General features: G+C 49.0%; 1 protein-coding gene across 2 annotated transcripts in view; it reads right to left on the bottom strand.

The window, feature by feature from the left end:
* The window catches only part of B4GALNT3 (beta-1,4-N-acetyl-galactosaminyltransferase 3), a 63,718-nt gene that overhangs the window by 12,966 nt on the left and 36,455 nt on the right, over positions 1 to 14,297 (bottom strand). For both annotated transcript variants that reach the window (XM_041398601.1, XM_041398602.1), the window contains exons 2-9: positions 11,881 to 11,984; positions 11,133 to 11,210; positions 4,355 to 4,450; positions 3,313 to 3,403; positions 2,362 to 2,462; positions 1,922 to 1,989; positions 1,322 to 1,400; positions 854 to 920 (exon numbers count right to left, since the gene is read on the bottom strand). In XM_041398601.1, the coding sequence (XP_041254535.1) occupies positions 854 to 920; positions 1,322 to 1,400; positions 1,922 to 1,989; positions 2,362 to 2,462; positions 3,313 to 3,403; positions 4,355 to 4,450; positions 11,133 to 11,210; positions 11,881 to 11,984 (684 nt within the window). The remainder of the gene's footprint in view (positions 1 to 853; positions 921 to 1,321; positions 1,401 to 1,921; positions 1,990 to 2,361; positions 2,463 to 3,312; positions 3,404 to 4,354; positions 4,451 to 11,132; positions 11,211 to 11,880; positions 11,985 to 14,297) is intronic.

Here is a 14,297-nt window from a genome sequence, read left to right as displayed (position 1 = left end):
ATGAAGATGGAAGACCGAATGGAAAGCCTAGTCCTAGCCACATGGGATGTTTCAGAAAATCCAGCAGCAGGTTGTAATCCAAGACACAGCAAACAGATGCCTTGACAACATCAGGGAGTCTTCCATGCACAAAAGGGCTGGTATGAAAAAAAGCCCAGAAATGTTGGAAGGCAACAGCAATAGATATGGAAAGGGGGAATGCTGGCAGAGGAAAGTGATGCGACAAAGCTGGGTAAGGGTAAACAGGACTAAGGAACTTCTTAACTGATAATACCATCACTTGATGTGCTAAGAAGGGTTTACAAAACAGGTAACTGGACTGATGTGTTTGAAGCAATCCAACACCAACTCAAAGAGACTTGAGGCTGGGACAGAAGAAAGCAGCATCCCCCATCATCTCCAGTGTATCCTGTTGTGTTCAGGACCCAGAGTGAAATGTGAAGTGCTAGAGCAGCGCCTTCTCCCTGGTTGTGTCCAGCTGGCAGCACACCCCCACAGCTCCCAAGTGTTGGGACTCATGTTCCCCCTGGCTCTCAGCAAGCAATCTCCATCCTGTGATACTCTCAATCTACAACAATTCTCACCTTTGCAGACTCTCCTCTCTGCCCTTCTTCACTACCTCTAGACTTCTCTGAAAAAATGTTCCAATCTTACTTCTGATTCTCCTACGTTCGATAATGAGTCACACTCTTGTCCAGAAGTCTCTCCTGATCTGTCTCCACCTTTTTCTCCCAATGATCTGTATGCCTGGTATTTGCCTGGCTAGACAATGATTCATGGTGAAACACTGGATGCTGATACATTTAGGAAGAATGGGGAGGTGCTTGGGAAAACTTGTGATGAAGATACTTACTAGCAAAAAGGGAGAGATATTGGGAGTCAATGACTTTGAACTTCGCTTCTGGATCATTCAATCTCCACTGGAACAGAGAAACATATTGAAATTAAGTGTCCATGGAGTTAATCAAGCTTGAACAAAAGGAACATACTACCCCTACCAGGACCAGCAGCAATTACAATTTAGCCAGCAGCAAAAGACTGGGAATGAGCAGAGATTCCCCAGGACACATCCAAGCCAGGAAAGGTCAAAAAGCTGCAACAGAACCCAGAGAGGACAGACCTATCCCAAGTAAGCAGAGGAAGGGGTCCTGACACATGGCCAGGACTATCTCACACAGAAGTAGGTAAGGGCTCTGGAAGGGATTAGCTACATCTCATGCAATGAGGAGCTGAGGCCAGGGAAAGGAGGGAAATGGTTACAAACATCATTCCTGAGCTCTGTGGGGACACATATACAGGACCACCATTTCCACAGACTCACTGCTACTTCCACATGGTCTGTTCCTCTGTCATCCTGCTTGTGCAGCACCTCAAAGTAGTACCTGCCCTCCGCTGACAACCTGCCAAGAACAAGGTGTCTGTCACCAGGGACATTAAGGAACATTTCTTAGCTTGTCAGCAGACAATGAGTAGAGAGCAACCACACCCCTGAAACAACCTAATTCTCAGGGTAGGCGGGGTTAGTGCTGCCAAGAATATCCAGATCCTGACAGTGAGATAGGTAGCTTCACTTATGGCCCTGGAGCACTCCAGACCCTTCTCAGTTAATTCTGAATAACTCCCTCTCAGTGTCATCTGCTGGGTTTTGACCTCTAGGAAATCTGGCCAGTTCCAAGGCAGGAAGCTTAGGACACAGTTCATATAGGGGAGCCTGGATGTGCTGGTGGTTGATTGCTGCAGGGAAGAAAAATTCAGTGTTGCATTCCTGCAGTAAATTGCAAAGCTTTGGCAATACCCCAGAGTAATCCCTTTCTCTGTATTGCGAAACTCTTCAGGGCAAGCCTGAGTGCTTTTCCCTTATCCTTGTGATTTCCTGGTCATGTGCAGAGGTGGCTGGGACTGAGGGACTTTGCCCACTCACCTCACCATGTTTGACTTCTGGCTGTGAAATTTCCCAAACTCTCCTGGTGCGGTCCACTCCTTCCCCGTCTGTGAAGGGACAGAAGATGGCTCTAGTTAAGATGAGTTTCTTCCCTTTTACTGCACTGACAATGATAAAAAAGGAAAATTTAACTCCCTCTTCCCTCCAATTCCTCCTGGTAAGTCATCTGCGAAATCCATCACCTGCGGACAGATTTAAGCCCCTTAATTGTGAATGAGGGACTCCCAACAGCCCTACCAAGAGGTAAGTGGCTTAAGATATCACATGTCATACCCCATCTGGCACCTGTGCTGATGCTGTCTGTAGTTGGGTAGGGAAAGAAACCTGGGTAGTCCAAGGAAGCAGTAAGTCAGGAAGGTCTCTGTTCCCACAGAAACATTAAAGCCTTGATGGGAGAAGCCATGCAGCATGCACTGTACCTTGCCTACGCTGGCCAGCAGCTGGAGACCAGAGGGCTTTTCATCTGGACTCAGCCAGAACTCAGCATTGTCATCTGCAGCAATGGCAAACTGAAACTCCCCTGTCAAGAGATGGAGGGAGTAAGTAAGGCTTTGGGGTAAGGGCTTGTGCACAGAACAGATCCTTCTCCTCTAAAATGCTGTTTTCACCCTTTCTCCTGGTGAGACCATCTTTCCCTTTTGAAATGATCACCTTCGTGCCTTTGAACCTCTCTGGTAACTCTGCTGTGACTGAAAACTTTACAGATGTCAGTAAAGTGACCCTCCTGCACTGGCTTCAGCTGACATCTAACCTGGAAAGCTAAGAAGTCTATGCAAAGCCTCCCCTGACATCCCTTTTGCTTACAGAGCAAAATTTTGTGTGAGATGCAGTGTTTGGGTGGAGGAATGTGCATGTGGAGCCACAGAGGGAAACAGAGGTGCTTGAGGTTCCCTCTTTGTCCCAGGTCACGGGGATGGCAGCTGCAGGCCAGGGCCCGTGACAGAGGGTGAGTGCCAGCAGAGGCATGCAGCTGGGGGACACAGATGTCAGCTGCTGTCAGATGGCATTCAGGCACCCGGGGAGCAGAAGGGACATCACTGATGTCATGGACAGTCCTGGCTATGTGAGGGAGGGAGGCAAAGCTTAGGGATTGTTCGTGGCCACATAACCACCATGGGGCTGTGAATTCACAACAGTATTGTTTATTATCTAGCATTTCCCATCTGCTTTCTCCTGTGCTTTTCCTCACCAGGGAGGAGGCAGATGTGTTTCCAGCCACGCCAAGGCCATGGCCAGTCACACACTCCACCCACAAGAGGGACCTGGTGTTGGGCTTGCCAGGGTGAGGGCACCAGTGGTTCAGCACCAGGAGGGGAGGGAGGGAGGGGAAGGTGACAAGAGACATGAGTGAAGGCAATCAGAACCCTCACCATCAGTGAAAGGATGCAGGTAACCAAATATCCGGAGACCATAGTTGGTCCATTTTGGGGACACAGCCAACTTCTTCAGCGTAGTTCTTGTCTGAAATGGAAGAAGAAAAAATTCATAAAAATAATTTTAGATGTAACAGGAAGAAGGCAAGAATCAAAAATCCTGGGACAGGTGGGAAGAGGGTTTTCTCTGAGAGGAGGATGGAGGCAGAATGAAAGAGCCAACCAAGTAAGAAATGAGATGGAGCAGGTACTGTTGAGAAGGGAGAAGCTGCATGGGGGATGCACTGAGATGGTGGGGACAGGATATGGCATTCCCGAGCCACTTGGAAGGACAGCACCAAATACAGGGCTCCTTCAGCCTGTGTCTGAGCCCTGGCAGGCCAGCATGTGTGAAATGACCCTCCCTGTGCAGCAGAAGAGCTGCTACCCTTGACCCTTCTGAAAGCTTCCTGCTCCCTCAGCAGGACAGAGGAGGTGGTTGAGAGTGAGTATTGTATTGGCAGGAACCCTCGTGGCAGGGAGAAATGATGAACCTGACTCCATGTTCTCAGAAGGCTAGTTTATTACTTTATAATACTATATTATATTAAATAATTCTATACTAAACTATACTAAAGAATACAGAATGGGTACTTAGTGAATGCTAAAAAGATAATAATGAAAACTCGTGACTCTTTCCAGAGTCCCGATACAGCTTGGCACTGGTTGGCCAAAGAGTGAAAACAATGCATACCAGAATCCAATGAATCACCTGTGGGTAAACAATCTCCAAACACACTCCACATGTGAGCACAACACAGGAGAAGCAAATGAGATAAGAATTGTTTCCTTTTTCTCTGAGGCTTCTCAGCTTCCCAGGAGAAAAATCCTGGGCGAAGGGATTTTTCCAGAGAACGTGAATACCACAAGGGAGGTGGCGGATTTCAACAAAAAGCAGGTCAGACAGGGAGGTAGGGGCAGGACGGGAAGGGAACAGGGTGATCCACCTGGGAAGCTGAGCTGGGAAGTGCAGGACAGTGCATGTCATGGTCTTACTCACGTGAGGGAAGAGAGGGAAGTGGAGGTTTCTCCTGAGCTGCTCGATGGAGCTGCCACACCAGTCCTCAAACACGTGCAGGTTGGCCTGGCCCTGGAACTAGAAGGCAGAAGGGGGGCACCATGAACTGCTGCATTCAGCCCCTGTGTCCCTCCTCTCTCTGACAGCATTGGCCATGGCCCCTGGAGTGCTTGGGAGAGTGAAGGAAGATTCCTTTGCTATGATGGACTGGCCTGCAGGAGACATGGATCCAGAGCACTGCTGCTCATCTGATGAAGATGTGGGGTTGGCACACACAGCTGAATGGCACTTGGAACTGTGCTAATGCTTGGGACGTCTCAGTTCCATGGCTGGGATCTGCTCCATCAAGGAGGTGTTTCACCAGAGGGCTATGCTCTGAGGCTGTGGTGTAGAACACGCTGCAGGGTGGCAACAGCTCTCCATGATGTAACATCTTATGTTCTGCAAGAAGGTGTTTTGGATTCCCTCACCATCTCAGGGCTATTTTCCTGACCTGAGGAAGAGGGGACACCCTAAGGAGGGGAGACGACAGATCATCTTCTCAAAGCATGTCCTAGAGGTAAAGCTGATGGAAGATGGTGGGGAAGGGAGATGGAGGCCTGGCAGAGCTGGGAACAGCAGCACAGGCAGCTCAGTGGGCAGCACAGCCTCCATGTGTCTGCAGAGACACAGGAACACTGAGGGAAGTGGGGGTTCAGCCTGGGCAGCACAGGAGGGTGTGCAGTGTGAGTACAGGTCCCTGCTATTCAGCCAGCCCCATCAGGAGAGGCTGCCACTGTCCAGCTGAGACCTGGAGCACAGCTGGGCTGGGAAAAGCTTGCTGGCCACTGTGGGACTTCAGCAACACACTCCTCAAAGGACAGATTTTATTTCTGTCAGAGCCATTCAGAAGGGAATTGCTGTCTGTTCCCCAGTAAAATCCAGGCTTTCTCCCTGCAACAAGTGGAGCTGGATACTGAAACTCTCCTTGCAGGACTGGCATCCAGCAGTGAAGAATAAATAAGCTGGAGACAGTACAAGCTACCTTAGATGGCAAAACGCTGAAGAAAGGAATAGGTTGCCTTGGGACTGGGGAGGTTTTGCCGTGGCTGCCTTGCCTATATAAGGGCTGTGGGAGCAGGGCTGGGGAAACAGCCTGAACAGCACCCAAATGTCTACAGATGGCAGCAAATTCTTAGTTTTTGCTGGGGAGGCTCTAGCAGGCCTGAAGCAGCACAGTGGAGGAGGGTCCAACCTCTCTGTGCACTTCTGCCAGAGAAACTTCCTCACTGAGTTATTTTTCCCAGGATAGTGGGTTGGGGTGTGTTTTGAAATAAACTGTGGCTTGAAGGAAGGCTGTGAAGCAGATTTGGCTCCACAGCAGTAATGCTCCTTGCAAGCTGTGGACTTTAGTCATGCATGTGAAAACCACTTCTGTGTGCCAGGCAAAGCACATTCACAACCACTGCTGCTCTGGAGTGGACTCTGGTCAGCCCTCTCTCACTGGTGTTCCCACTGCCAGGGCTTGATGGATATCTGCAAGCCCATGATGCCCCTCACTAGTATCTCCTCCTCCTCCCTCCTCTGCTGACATCCATCAGCCTGGATTCTGCCCACCAGACAAGAGGAAAACCAGTGAATCAAAGTGGATGGAATTCCTCAGAGCAATGCACAGAACCAAGAGTGGAGACAGACAGAGGGCTCAGGGTGATGGAGGCAGCCAAAAGAAACCTGGGACTCTGCAGGAACTTGAGATACAAATAAATCACTGCAAGCGTGACAAACACTGAATTGGAATTTAATTGCTGTGCAGTCCCGTGCCCCTTGGCCAAATCCAGGTTCACACCCAAGGGTCTTACACTGCTTTTCTCAGCCAAATCAAATAATGACAACTGCTGCTTCGTGGGGAACATGAAGTGAGAGGAACAGGCTGGGCTCCCACAGAGAATCACTGCCAGAAGCTGAGTCCTATGGAAGTCTGCTGCTACCCACAAGTGATGCTGGTTTTTTGGATATTTTTGGTTTTTTTTTTTTTGAGAGTTGCTTGCACACGGCAGACAGGAGGCTCAGAGCTCTATGAAACATAGCACAACACTCCCACACAGTGGACAGGCCGGCACTGCAGCTCACCCCTGCCAAAGACAGACCCCGGGGATGATCTCAAAGCTCAGGACTGCAAGGAAGCCGGGCTGGCTTTGACATGGGGCAGCCCAAACGCAAACCCAGATATTTGTGAGGCAAATCCCAAAAGACTGGCTATACTTTCTCAAGTGTTTGCAGAGTAAAACTTGGACCAGTCCCACTGCAATACAAAACTTCACTGCAGTTTGGCAGTATTAGAGAGAGGGCAGCCTAATAAAAAATTAGGCAGACAGCACTGTATACTAGGTACGCCATCAATACTTATAAATATAATTCCTGAGATTTCTAGCCCAACACTCCTACCTACAAAGTCTTTTCAAAGCCTCCAGAGAGGAGATTCTGGCAGGAGTTAATGAGATCACCTTGCTTTCCTGCACTCACAGCTACTAGAAATAATTAACTGGTAAATAATAAGTATTTCTTGCATGTGATTTCAAAATATTTTCTAAATCAACAAATTTTCTGCTGAGTTACAGCAGCTTAACTTAGTTTCTGTTTCCTCTTAAAGGGAAAAAAAGAACATTATTGACAGATAAGTGCTGGCTGCCCAAAGTGATGCTCTGGGATTGAAAACTGAGTTAGGCTTTAATTTTAGGCCCCCACGAGTCATCAGCAGAGCAGCTGCTTTGAAACTCTATCAGCTCTGTCCCTCCAACTCAATTCACAGCTGCCCATTACAGGCAGCTGAGAAATTCTTCTGTTTGCTATATGAGTATCCTCTCATGCAACATGCTGCAAAAATCTCCTGCCTGGGGCTTTTGCAGATTGCAGTTATAGAGCAACATCACCACCATTCCTAATTCGTGTGCACAAAAATGTCAATGGATTTTCTGAAATATGACTTTTAGAACATGATTCTAAAACACGGTTATACTGCATTTGACTTCCCAGCTTGGCCTCTGTTTGACTTCCTACCTAGCCCTGTTTTGCAAACAGAAATTTAGGACCTGGCAAGCAACAAGTTCCCCTTCTCCCCTTAAAAACATCTGCTTTGAAAATTCTGGATAGACTGATTTGGCCAGAACCAGGGATAGAAGCCAGGAGTATTCAAAGGAGATGGTTTTATGTGGCCTTCCCATTTAGAGGGCTTCTCCTGTCCTTGGGGTTTCTCCCTGTCCCAACACCTTTCCACAGTTGCTTATCACCCTGCTGAAATAGCAGCAGTGCATGATCCCAGCTCAGGCCCAGAACAGGCACAGGTCACACACCAAGGGCACCAGAACAGGCACAGTGACAGTGTGCCCTGGAGCACAGCACAGTGACAGTGTCCTGGAGCACACGGCACACTGACAGTGTGCCCTGGAGCACACCACTCTGAGCTCTTCTCCCTAGGGAGGCCAGGCAGGCTGACACCCTCTGAGCACAGTGTCATGGGCACAGTGACAGTGCTGTCCCAGCAAGGGAGAGCTGAATCCTTAGAAGGGCAGGGAGGGGACAGCTAGGCTCTTGCTTGGCACTGATGCAGCTGTGCCCCTCCAGGGCTGTGGGAGCGTGGCTGGCCTGAGCCCCAACCTGACCCTCCTCACTGAGCATGCTGGAAAAATGTCTGTCTGCAGTCCTAGCACTGCAGTAAAAGACTTTGGTATTTCTGCTTCCTTCCAGTGAGAAATGTTAGATTATCACCCCCTGCTAGAAGAACTGACCATAGAGGAGGACCAGGAACACAGACAACCCAGACCTCTTCCTAGCCCAAACTCTATCATGTCAGAACTATCTGGGGGGTGGCACCACACACCCAGGGGCTCCTGCTGAGCAAGGAAACCTGGGAAGAAAGATCTGGGCAAGCAGCAAAGCTGAGAGAATTGCAGCAGAAGAGACACGACCTCCTGCCCTGTAACTGGAGCAGGATGGAGAAGAGAAGCTTCCCTAATTTTATCCTGGGCAGATTTGGCATCACAGAGGCAAATCAGCTGCATAGCTGCACACAGCCCAGGGAACGATAAACAGGGCACAGAGAGGGCCTGAGCCACAGAAGAAAGGCGACATTGTGCTGCCAACTAGAAACTCCTGAGCTTGTAAGACTCTTCTGTCTCCTCAGAGTGGCTGCAGCCCCTCCTCCTGCCTGGCCCAGCTCCCCTGGCTGGGTGACATTCAGCAGCCAGCAGCTGGGCTTGGCTGCACGCTCTGCTGTGCTGGGCACTTGTGGGAATCCATCAAGACAAGTCAGCAAGACAGCCCCCTGTCTGGATGGGCACGAGCAGACAAGGCAGGGACATCAGCAGAGACAGAGTGAGCAGCAATAGCTTTTGTCTTTCAGTCCTCCCAGGAAAGGATGCTTCCACTTTGGGCAGGTTTGGTAGCAGGACAACACTCCAGCACAATGGAGTGTTGTCCTGCTACCAAATCATTTGGTTTTGTGCAGCACTTGTGCAACTGTACAGGTGTTGCCTGCAAGGGGCTGTGCTCCTGGGCATCCCTCACACCTCCCTGCAGACAGAAGAAGTCCTGAGGCTGTGCAGACATGAAGGAGGAAAGGACATTCTAAATGCACCCCAGCATTGCCCAGACCTTTGTCCTCTCTGAGCTGAGCAGATACTTTTGCAGAGGTAAATGAGAACAGCCTGGCTAACCTTTCAGTCACTTTTCTGACAGTCCTCCCCATACCTACAGCAGTGTCAAATGGTGACACTCACACCCTGCAGCACAGGTCTGCCCTGATGATAGCCAGGCAAGGTTCTGAATTAATGAATCAAAACACCCCTCATCTCTCCAGCCTGAGCAGGCAGTGTGTGGTGCTGGGAGCTGGAAGACTGCTCTGGTGCCTGGAAGTGACAGTAAGAATAACAACCATCATGTGCACAGGCATCTTGAGGAACCAGGAACAAGGGTGAACCCTCCTTTCCCCCAGGTGCCAGAGCAAAACTTCAATTTGGGATTTCCAATGAGCACACTTTCCTACCACATTATCCAAGGCTGAAGATTTAAGCTCCCTATCTCATATCCTGAAACTGAGAGAGGAAAACTGAAACCTGTCCTTTTTTGGCAATGCTGGCTGCCAGCTCACTCTGCAACCCTGTTAATTATGTTTTTCACACACGAATATGCCTCTCCATTCAAACAAAGCCCTCCTCCCTGACCTGTGTGAAGCAACCTGGTCTCCCTCGCCCCAGGAATCAGGCTGCAATTAAGTTATTAGAGATGCTGTGGGAAGGGCACAAGGGGATTATAGACCCAGGGTAATTAATTTGGGCAGAGTCACAGAAAAACTTAATCCCCAGGCTGAGAGAAATTTCAGTCGGTGGTTAGGAGGACAGCAAGCAGCTCTGTACAGAGCTGTCTCCATGGATCCCTCTCCACCTCCTGCAGCTGGTACTGGTGAACCACTGGCCTCTGTTTGCAGCCAGGGGGATCTGCTGACCCTCTGGGTACACACAGTGCTGCAGCAAGGGCTGGAAATTCTGCCTTATACAGCCACAGAGAAAAGTGTCCAGGCCACAGCATGCACCTCACCAGCTGCACCTCTAATCTGGTAAAGGCTCACTGCACACCACAGCTGGCACTCTCCAGATTTATGTGCTTTGGGATATCTCTAGGGAGGGCATCAGAGACACAAGGCAAAGCCTCAGGGAAGCTGGAGATGCCACACAGGGCCTGTATCGCCCAGTGCTGTGGGAGAGGGGAGCAGCAAATGCTCAGAGTCATCCCTGGGCACAGCAGCAGCCTTGTCCCTGACATCCTGCTGGCTCTTGGCCAGCAGCTGCTCATCAGGGAGGCAGCCCTGCCTGCAAGGCCCTGCAGCTGGAGAAGACCCCAGACTCCAGCTGGGCCCAGCACTCCAGAGCCCACGCTCTGACACAGAACACATCAATGGCCTGATCTGGTTCTGGCCACTGCAAGGTGGCTGATGCTGGCTGCTGCCAGGGAAGTCAAGGTTGCAGGGACCTGAACTGCTCCTTGCTGTGGCTGGAGGGATACACTCTCCCTCCATTACCAGTGAGATCTGGAGATCTGAGTGCAGGGCCAGCAGCCTGCTCCCTTCCCTGGAGAGTCACAGAGGCTCCTTAATTTGTGCAGGTCTCTAATCACCTTGAGGAATTTAGTAAGCTGGCTCCATTAACTAAATGCCCCCTGGCTGGTGTCCCTCTCATTAGAAGCAGGTTGCATTGCTCCCTTATCTGAAGAGGAATTATGAGATAAGGGAACAGGGGAGGAAAGAATAATTGAGGCATGAAGGAAACAAAGAGAGCGGTTTACCCCAGCCTGCAAGGGTCACCAGAGAGGGTCTCTGTTCATGGAAGTGCCACTGAAGTGGAGAAATCTCCACCTATGACACGCAGGGGTTGGATGGCAAAAGTCAGAGCAAGAGCAGTGTGACACTTCTGTGTGCCACAGTCATGTATTTGCTTGTTGAATGATTGGCCCTACACACGCCAGCCCTGAATAAACTTCACTTTTCAGGAAGGTAGAGGGCTGCCTGGAATTGAGGGTGGGTGCTTGGAGCCTTGAGGAGTCATGGAGACACCAAATTATCTGGAATCCTGATACTCCAGTCTTTCCAGATGATTACTCAAGTCTGTAAGAGTCATTAAGCAGGGAGTGGACTTCTAATTTCCAGCCATACCTCCCTGCCTTTCATTTTTGCTGTACAGGTCTGTAGCCATAACCACCCTCAACCAAAATGATGGAGAAAGGCACCCACCTCCGGCATCCATGGGACAGGGCTGTCAACAGCTGCGTAATTTGATTTATTCCTCCCACCTATTTGCAGCTCTTGGATCTGAAATACAAGTAGAGAAAAGTCAAAATAACCTGAAAAATGGCACGGCACTGACATGTACAAGGTGGTTCTATACAAGCCCTATAAGAGGGTTCAAACCTTGTCACTAGAACATATGAGAAAATAAAACAAGTTTTCAAGCTCCCTTTCCAAAGGACAAGCCAGATATCATGGATGTAACAGGGTGAAAATGCTCCCTGGCTTTTTTGACAGCACATTTACATGGTGAGCTGCTGAGGGAAAAGGATACCAGTGTTTTATAACTGCTTGCTAGAGTTAACTTTAGCACAAAGTTAAAACTTAGGTCATTCTCTGGGGGTTTTTTTCCCCCATCTATGTTTCAAAAATGTCCTAGCAGCTCCTCCAGCACTGCCTTCAGTCAACAGTACTGAGATGTGCTTCACTGGAGAGCAGTGAACTCCCTCCTGACCTTTCACTTCTGCTTCTATCTTGCCTTCCTGTGCCACAAGCCAGCCAGCTTCATAGATCTAAAATAACTTAATTGACTACAGTGGAGCCATTGTGGGCTCACGTTGCTGTGACTCAGCTCAGATTTTGCCCTGTGGCAAGCCCTCTTTCCTGTGTGAAGAGAGAGCTGTCTCTTGGGGCCAGCATCAGAAAGGAAGGGCTGCCCTTCTGCACGTTCAGAAGGCAGCCCAAGCGTCCTCACCTGGTGTCCCAGCTTCCGTGGATAGTCCGGCTGAAGGCTTGTGTCCCCATCTGGGACATTGGTGTCTGACAGAACCCTAGCAAGTTCCCTCCAGCTTTCATATCCTGTACAGAGGAAACAGAAAGGTATCAGGGCACAGAAAGGTGTCAGGGAACAGGGTTATAAAAAAGAAAGTGTAGCAGTCACCAGTATGAACTGGTTTTGCAAGGCTGAGAGACCTCTAACAGTCTGGAATGGTCCAGTAGAGATGGGGAGATGTTTTTTGTCGTTGCACACTGGCACAGAGAGAAAAATTGCCTGTATCTTCCTTAAAAGCTCTTCCCTCCTTCTTATTAATTTAATACTTAAAGATTCATCATAGTTTTAAAATAGATATCAGAGATTTCATTAATCACCACAGGACCACGAACATTTTTTAGATTGCTCAGATAATCCCAGTAGTCAAACTAAAGAATATAAATTTTTATCAATTCACATTGCCAAAGAAAAATAAGAGGATAACTAGATTAACCATCAAAAGCATATTATTCTTATATGCACCTATTTTCACAATAAAAGTTTCAATTTTCTCTTCTTGAAGGAAATTATGGATACCCATCTGCCATGCCTAAAATAATGGCAGTGATCCAGTCAAAGACACTGCTATTCAAGCGAAGTCACCTTCCAGGTTCAAAGCAACTTCATTTGAAACTCCCTTCCCCTCTCATTCTGCTCAATCCAGAAGTCAGGATCAGTTCTGATTTCCTTCCAAAAGCTCAGTGACCTCCTGGGTTTAGGAGGAACACAGACAAGCAGATGCACCTTGTGGCTCTCCCTGTGCCTGCTGCCCCTATCACCAATGAGACAGTGCTGGTGAGCAGAGCTCAGACCTCCCAGCAGGCCTACAGGGCCTCACACTATGTGGTTTTCAGATCTGACAACATTTTGGCACTTAGCAGTAAGTGACCAGCCTGCCAGCAGCTCAGTGCTGTGCCCATGCCACATGGCAGCTCCAGCCTCAGTGGAGTTCCAAAATCTCCATCAGCCCTGGCTTCTCCCAGGCTGATGGCAAACCAGCTCAATACCCACACACCAGGGAGAGCAGCCAGGCTCTCTCCCCATTTTCTTTACAACTGGAAATCACCCCCAAAGCTCTAGGAAGCCCAAAGAAGTTGGCTGCCTTGGTATATACAGGGAACCATCCCAACAGCTTCAAGTCTGAGTGTTTAGATGAATGGTCTGAGCCTTCTACACTATTCCTACAGCCAGAAGTGGCAGGAACATGCCCTGAGGGGGAAGAACTGCTGGGGAAACACCTGCTGTTCCATGAGTAGCACAGCCATCTTCACCCAATCCACCTACCTGCATCCTGCCCACCCAATCTGCAGCACAGGAGACTCGCTGTGCCTTAGTCCATCTGCTTGCTTTGGAGGGGGCTTTTACAAGGCACGTGGCTTAGATCATCCCCCAAACATCTCTGGGCTAACAGAGGCCAAGGAAAACCCCAAACCACCCCAGGAACTAGAACTGACAAACAGCCCTTGGCCAGATCCCCCTCCCTGGCTGTGCTAAGCTCTTGGCCAGTTATTGTAACTGCAAACAAGCTTCCAAAACTCTGTCTCTACTTGCTCCTGAACCTGGGTCCCACAGGGTCTGCCAGAGATGAGCAGAAAGCTGCCTCCTATGGTGTGCTGATCAAAGGGGGGCAGTTAACAAAAAGAAAGTGCAAAAAATGTGAAAAACATGAAAATAGTCAGAGATTCAAGTGAGAGACAAGGCTCAGAGCCAACTAGGGTGTCCTGCTTTCCTGATGTGGGTGTTGGCTTGGATGTGCGGGTTTCATTCAGGTCTGTTAGATTCTGAACAGTCACAAATTTCTGATCAAGATCTTCTCACCCCCAGATTCATGATTTGAAGCTATGCATTTAAATTTATGACTAAAAATACCAAGGTCAGTATTTATCTTCTGCAGAAGATTTTTCAGTTACTGGGTGAGTAACCTACTGATTAATGCAGCTAACCACAACTTGTGCTTCATGGACTGACTGTCATGGGAAAACAGGAGAAATTCCTTTGTCTTTATATAATTTTATGTGTAACTGGTGAGCTTCCCCCTTGTTCAGAGCAATGAGGCAGAAACTACTGTTTGTGAGTGTCCTGCAACTGGCATACTCGGAATGGGGCTGAAACAGATTTTGTAGTTCATGTGAAATTCAGCACTTGCTGCTTTGAGGGCTCCTTATAATAGTGGGAGAGAACAGCAGGTTTTTTTCTCAGAGAATATACCCATAGAACTGTAGAATATCCTGAGTTGCAAGGGAGCCACCAGGATCACTGAAGCCCAGCTGGCCAGAGAGGAAACAAGTAAATCAGGAAAAAAAAATAGGCAACAGAAGTCAGTTCACCCCTGGAGATCCACGGAGGGAAGACACCAAGAG

This window comes from Onychostruthus taczanowskii, unplaced genomic scaffold (assembly GCF_017590055.1).
Source record: "Onychostruthus taczanowskii isolate IOZ18803 unplaced genomic scaffold, ASM1759005v1 scaffold15, whole genome shotgun sequence".
NCBI lineage: Eukaryota > Metazoa > Chordata > Aves > Passeriformes > Passeridae > Onychostruthus > Onychostruthus taczanowskii.
The sequence above is the reverse complement of the archived record's forward strand: the minus strand, read 5'-3'. Positions and strand labels throughout refer to the sequence as shown.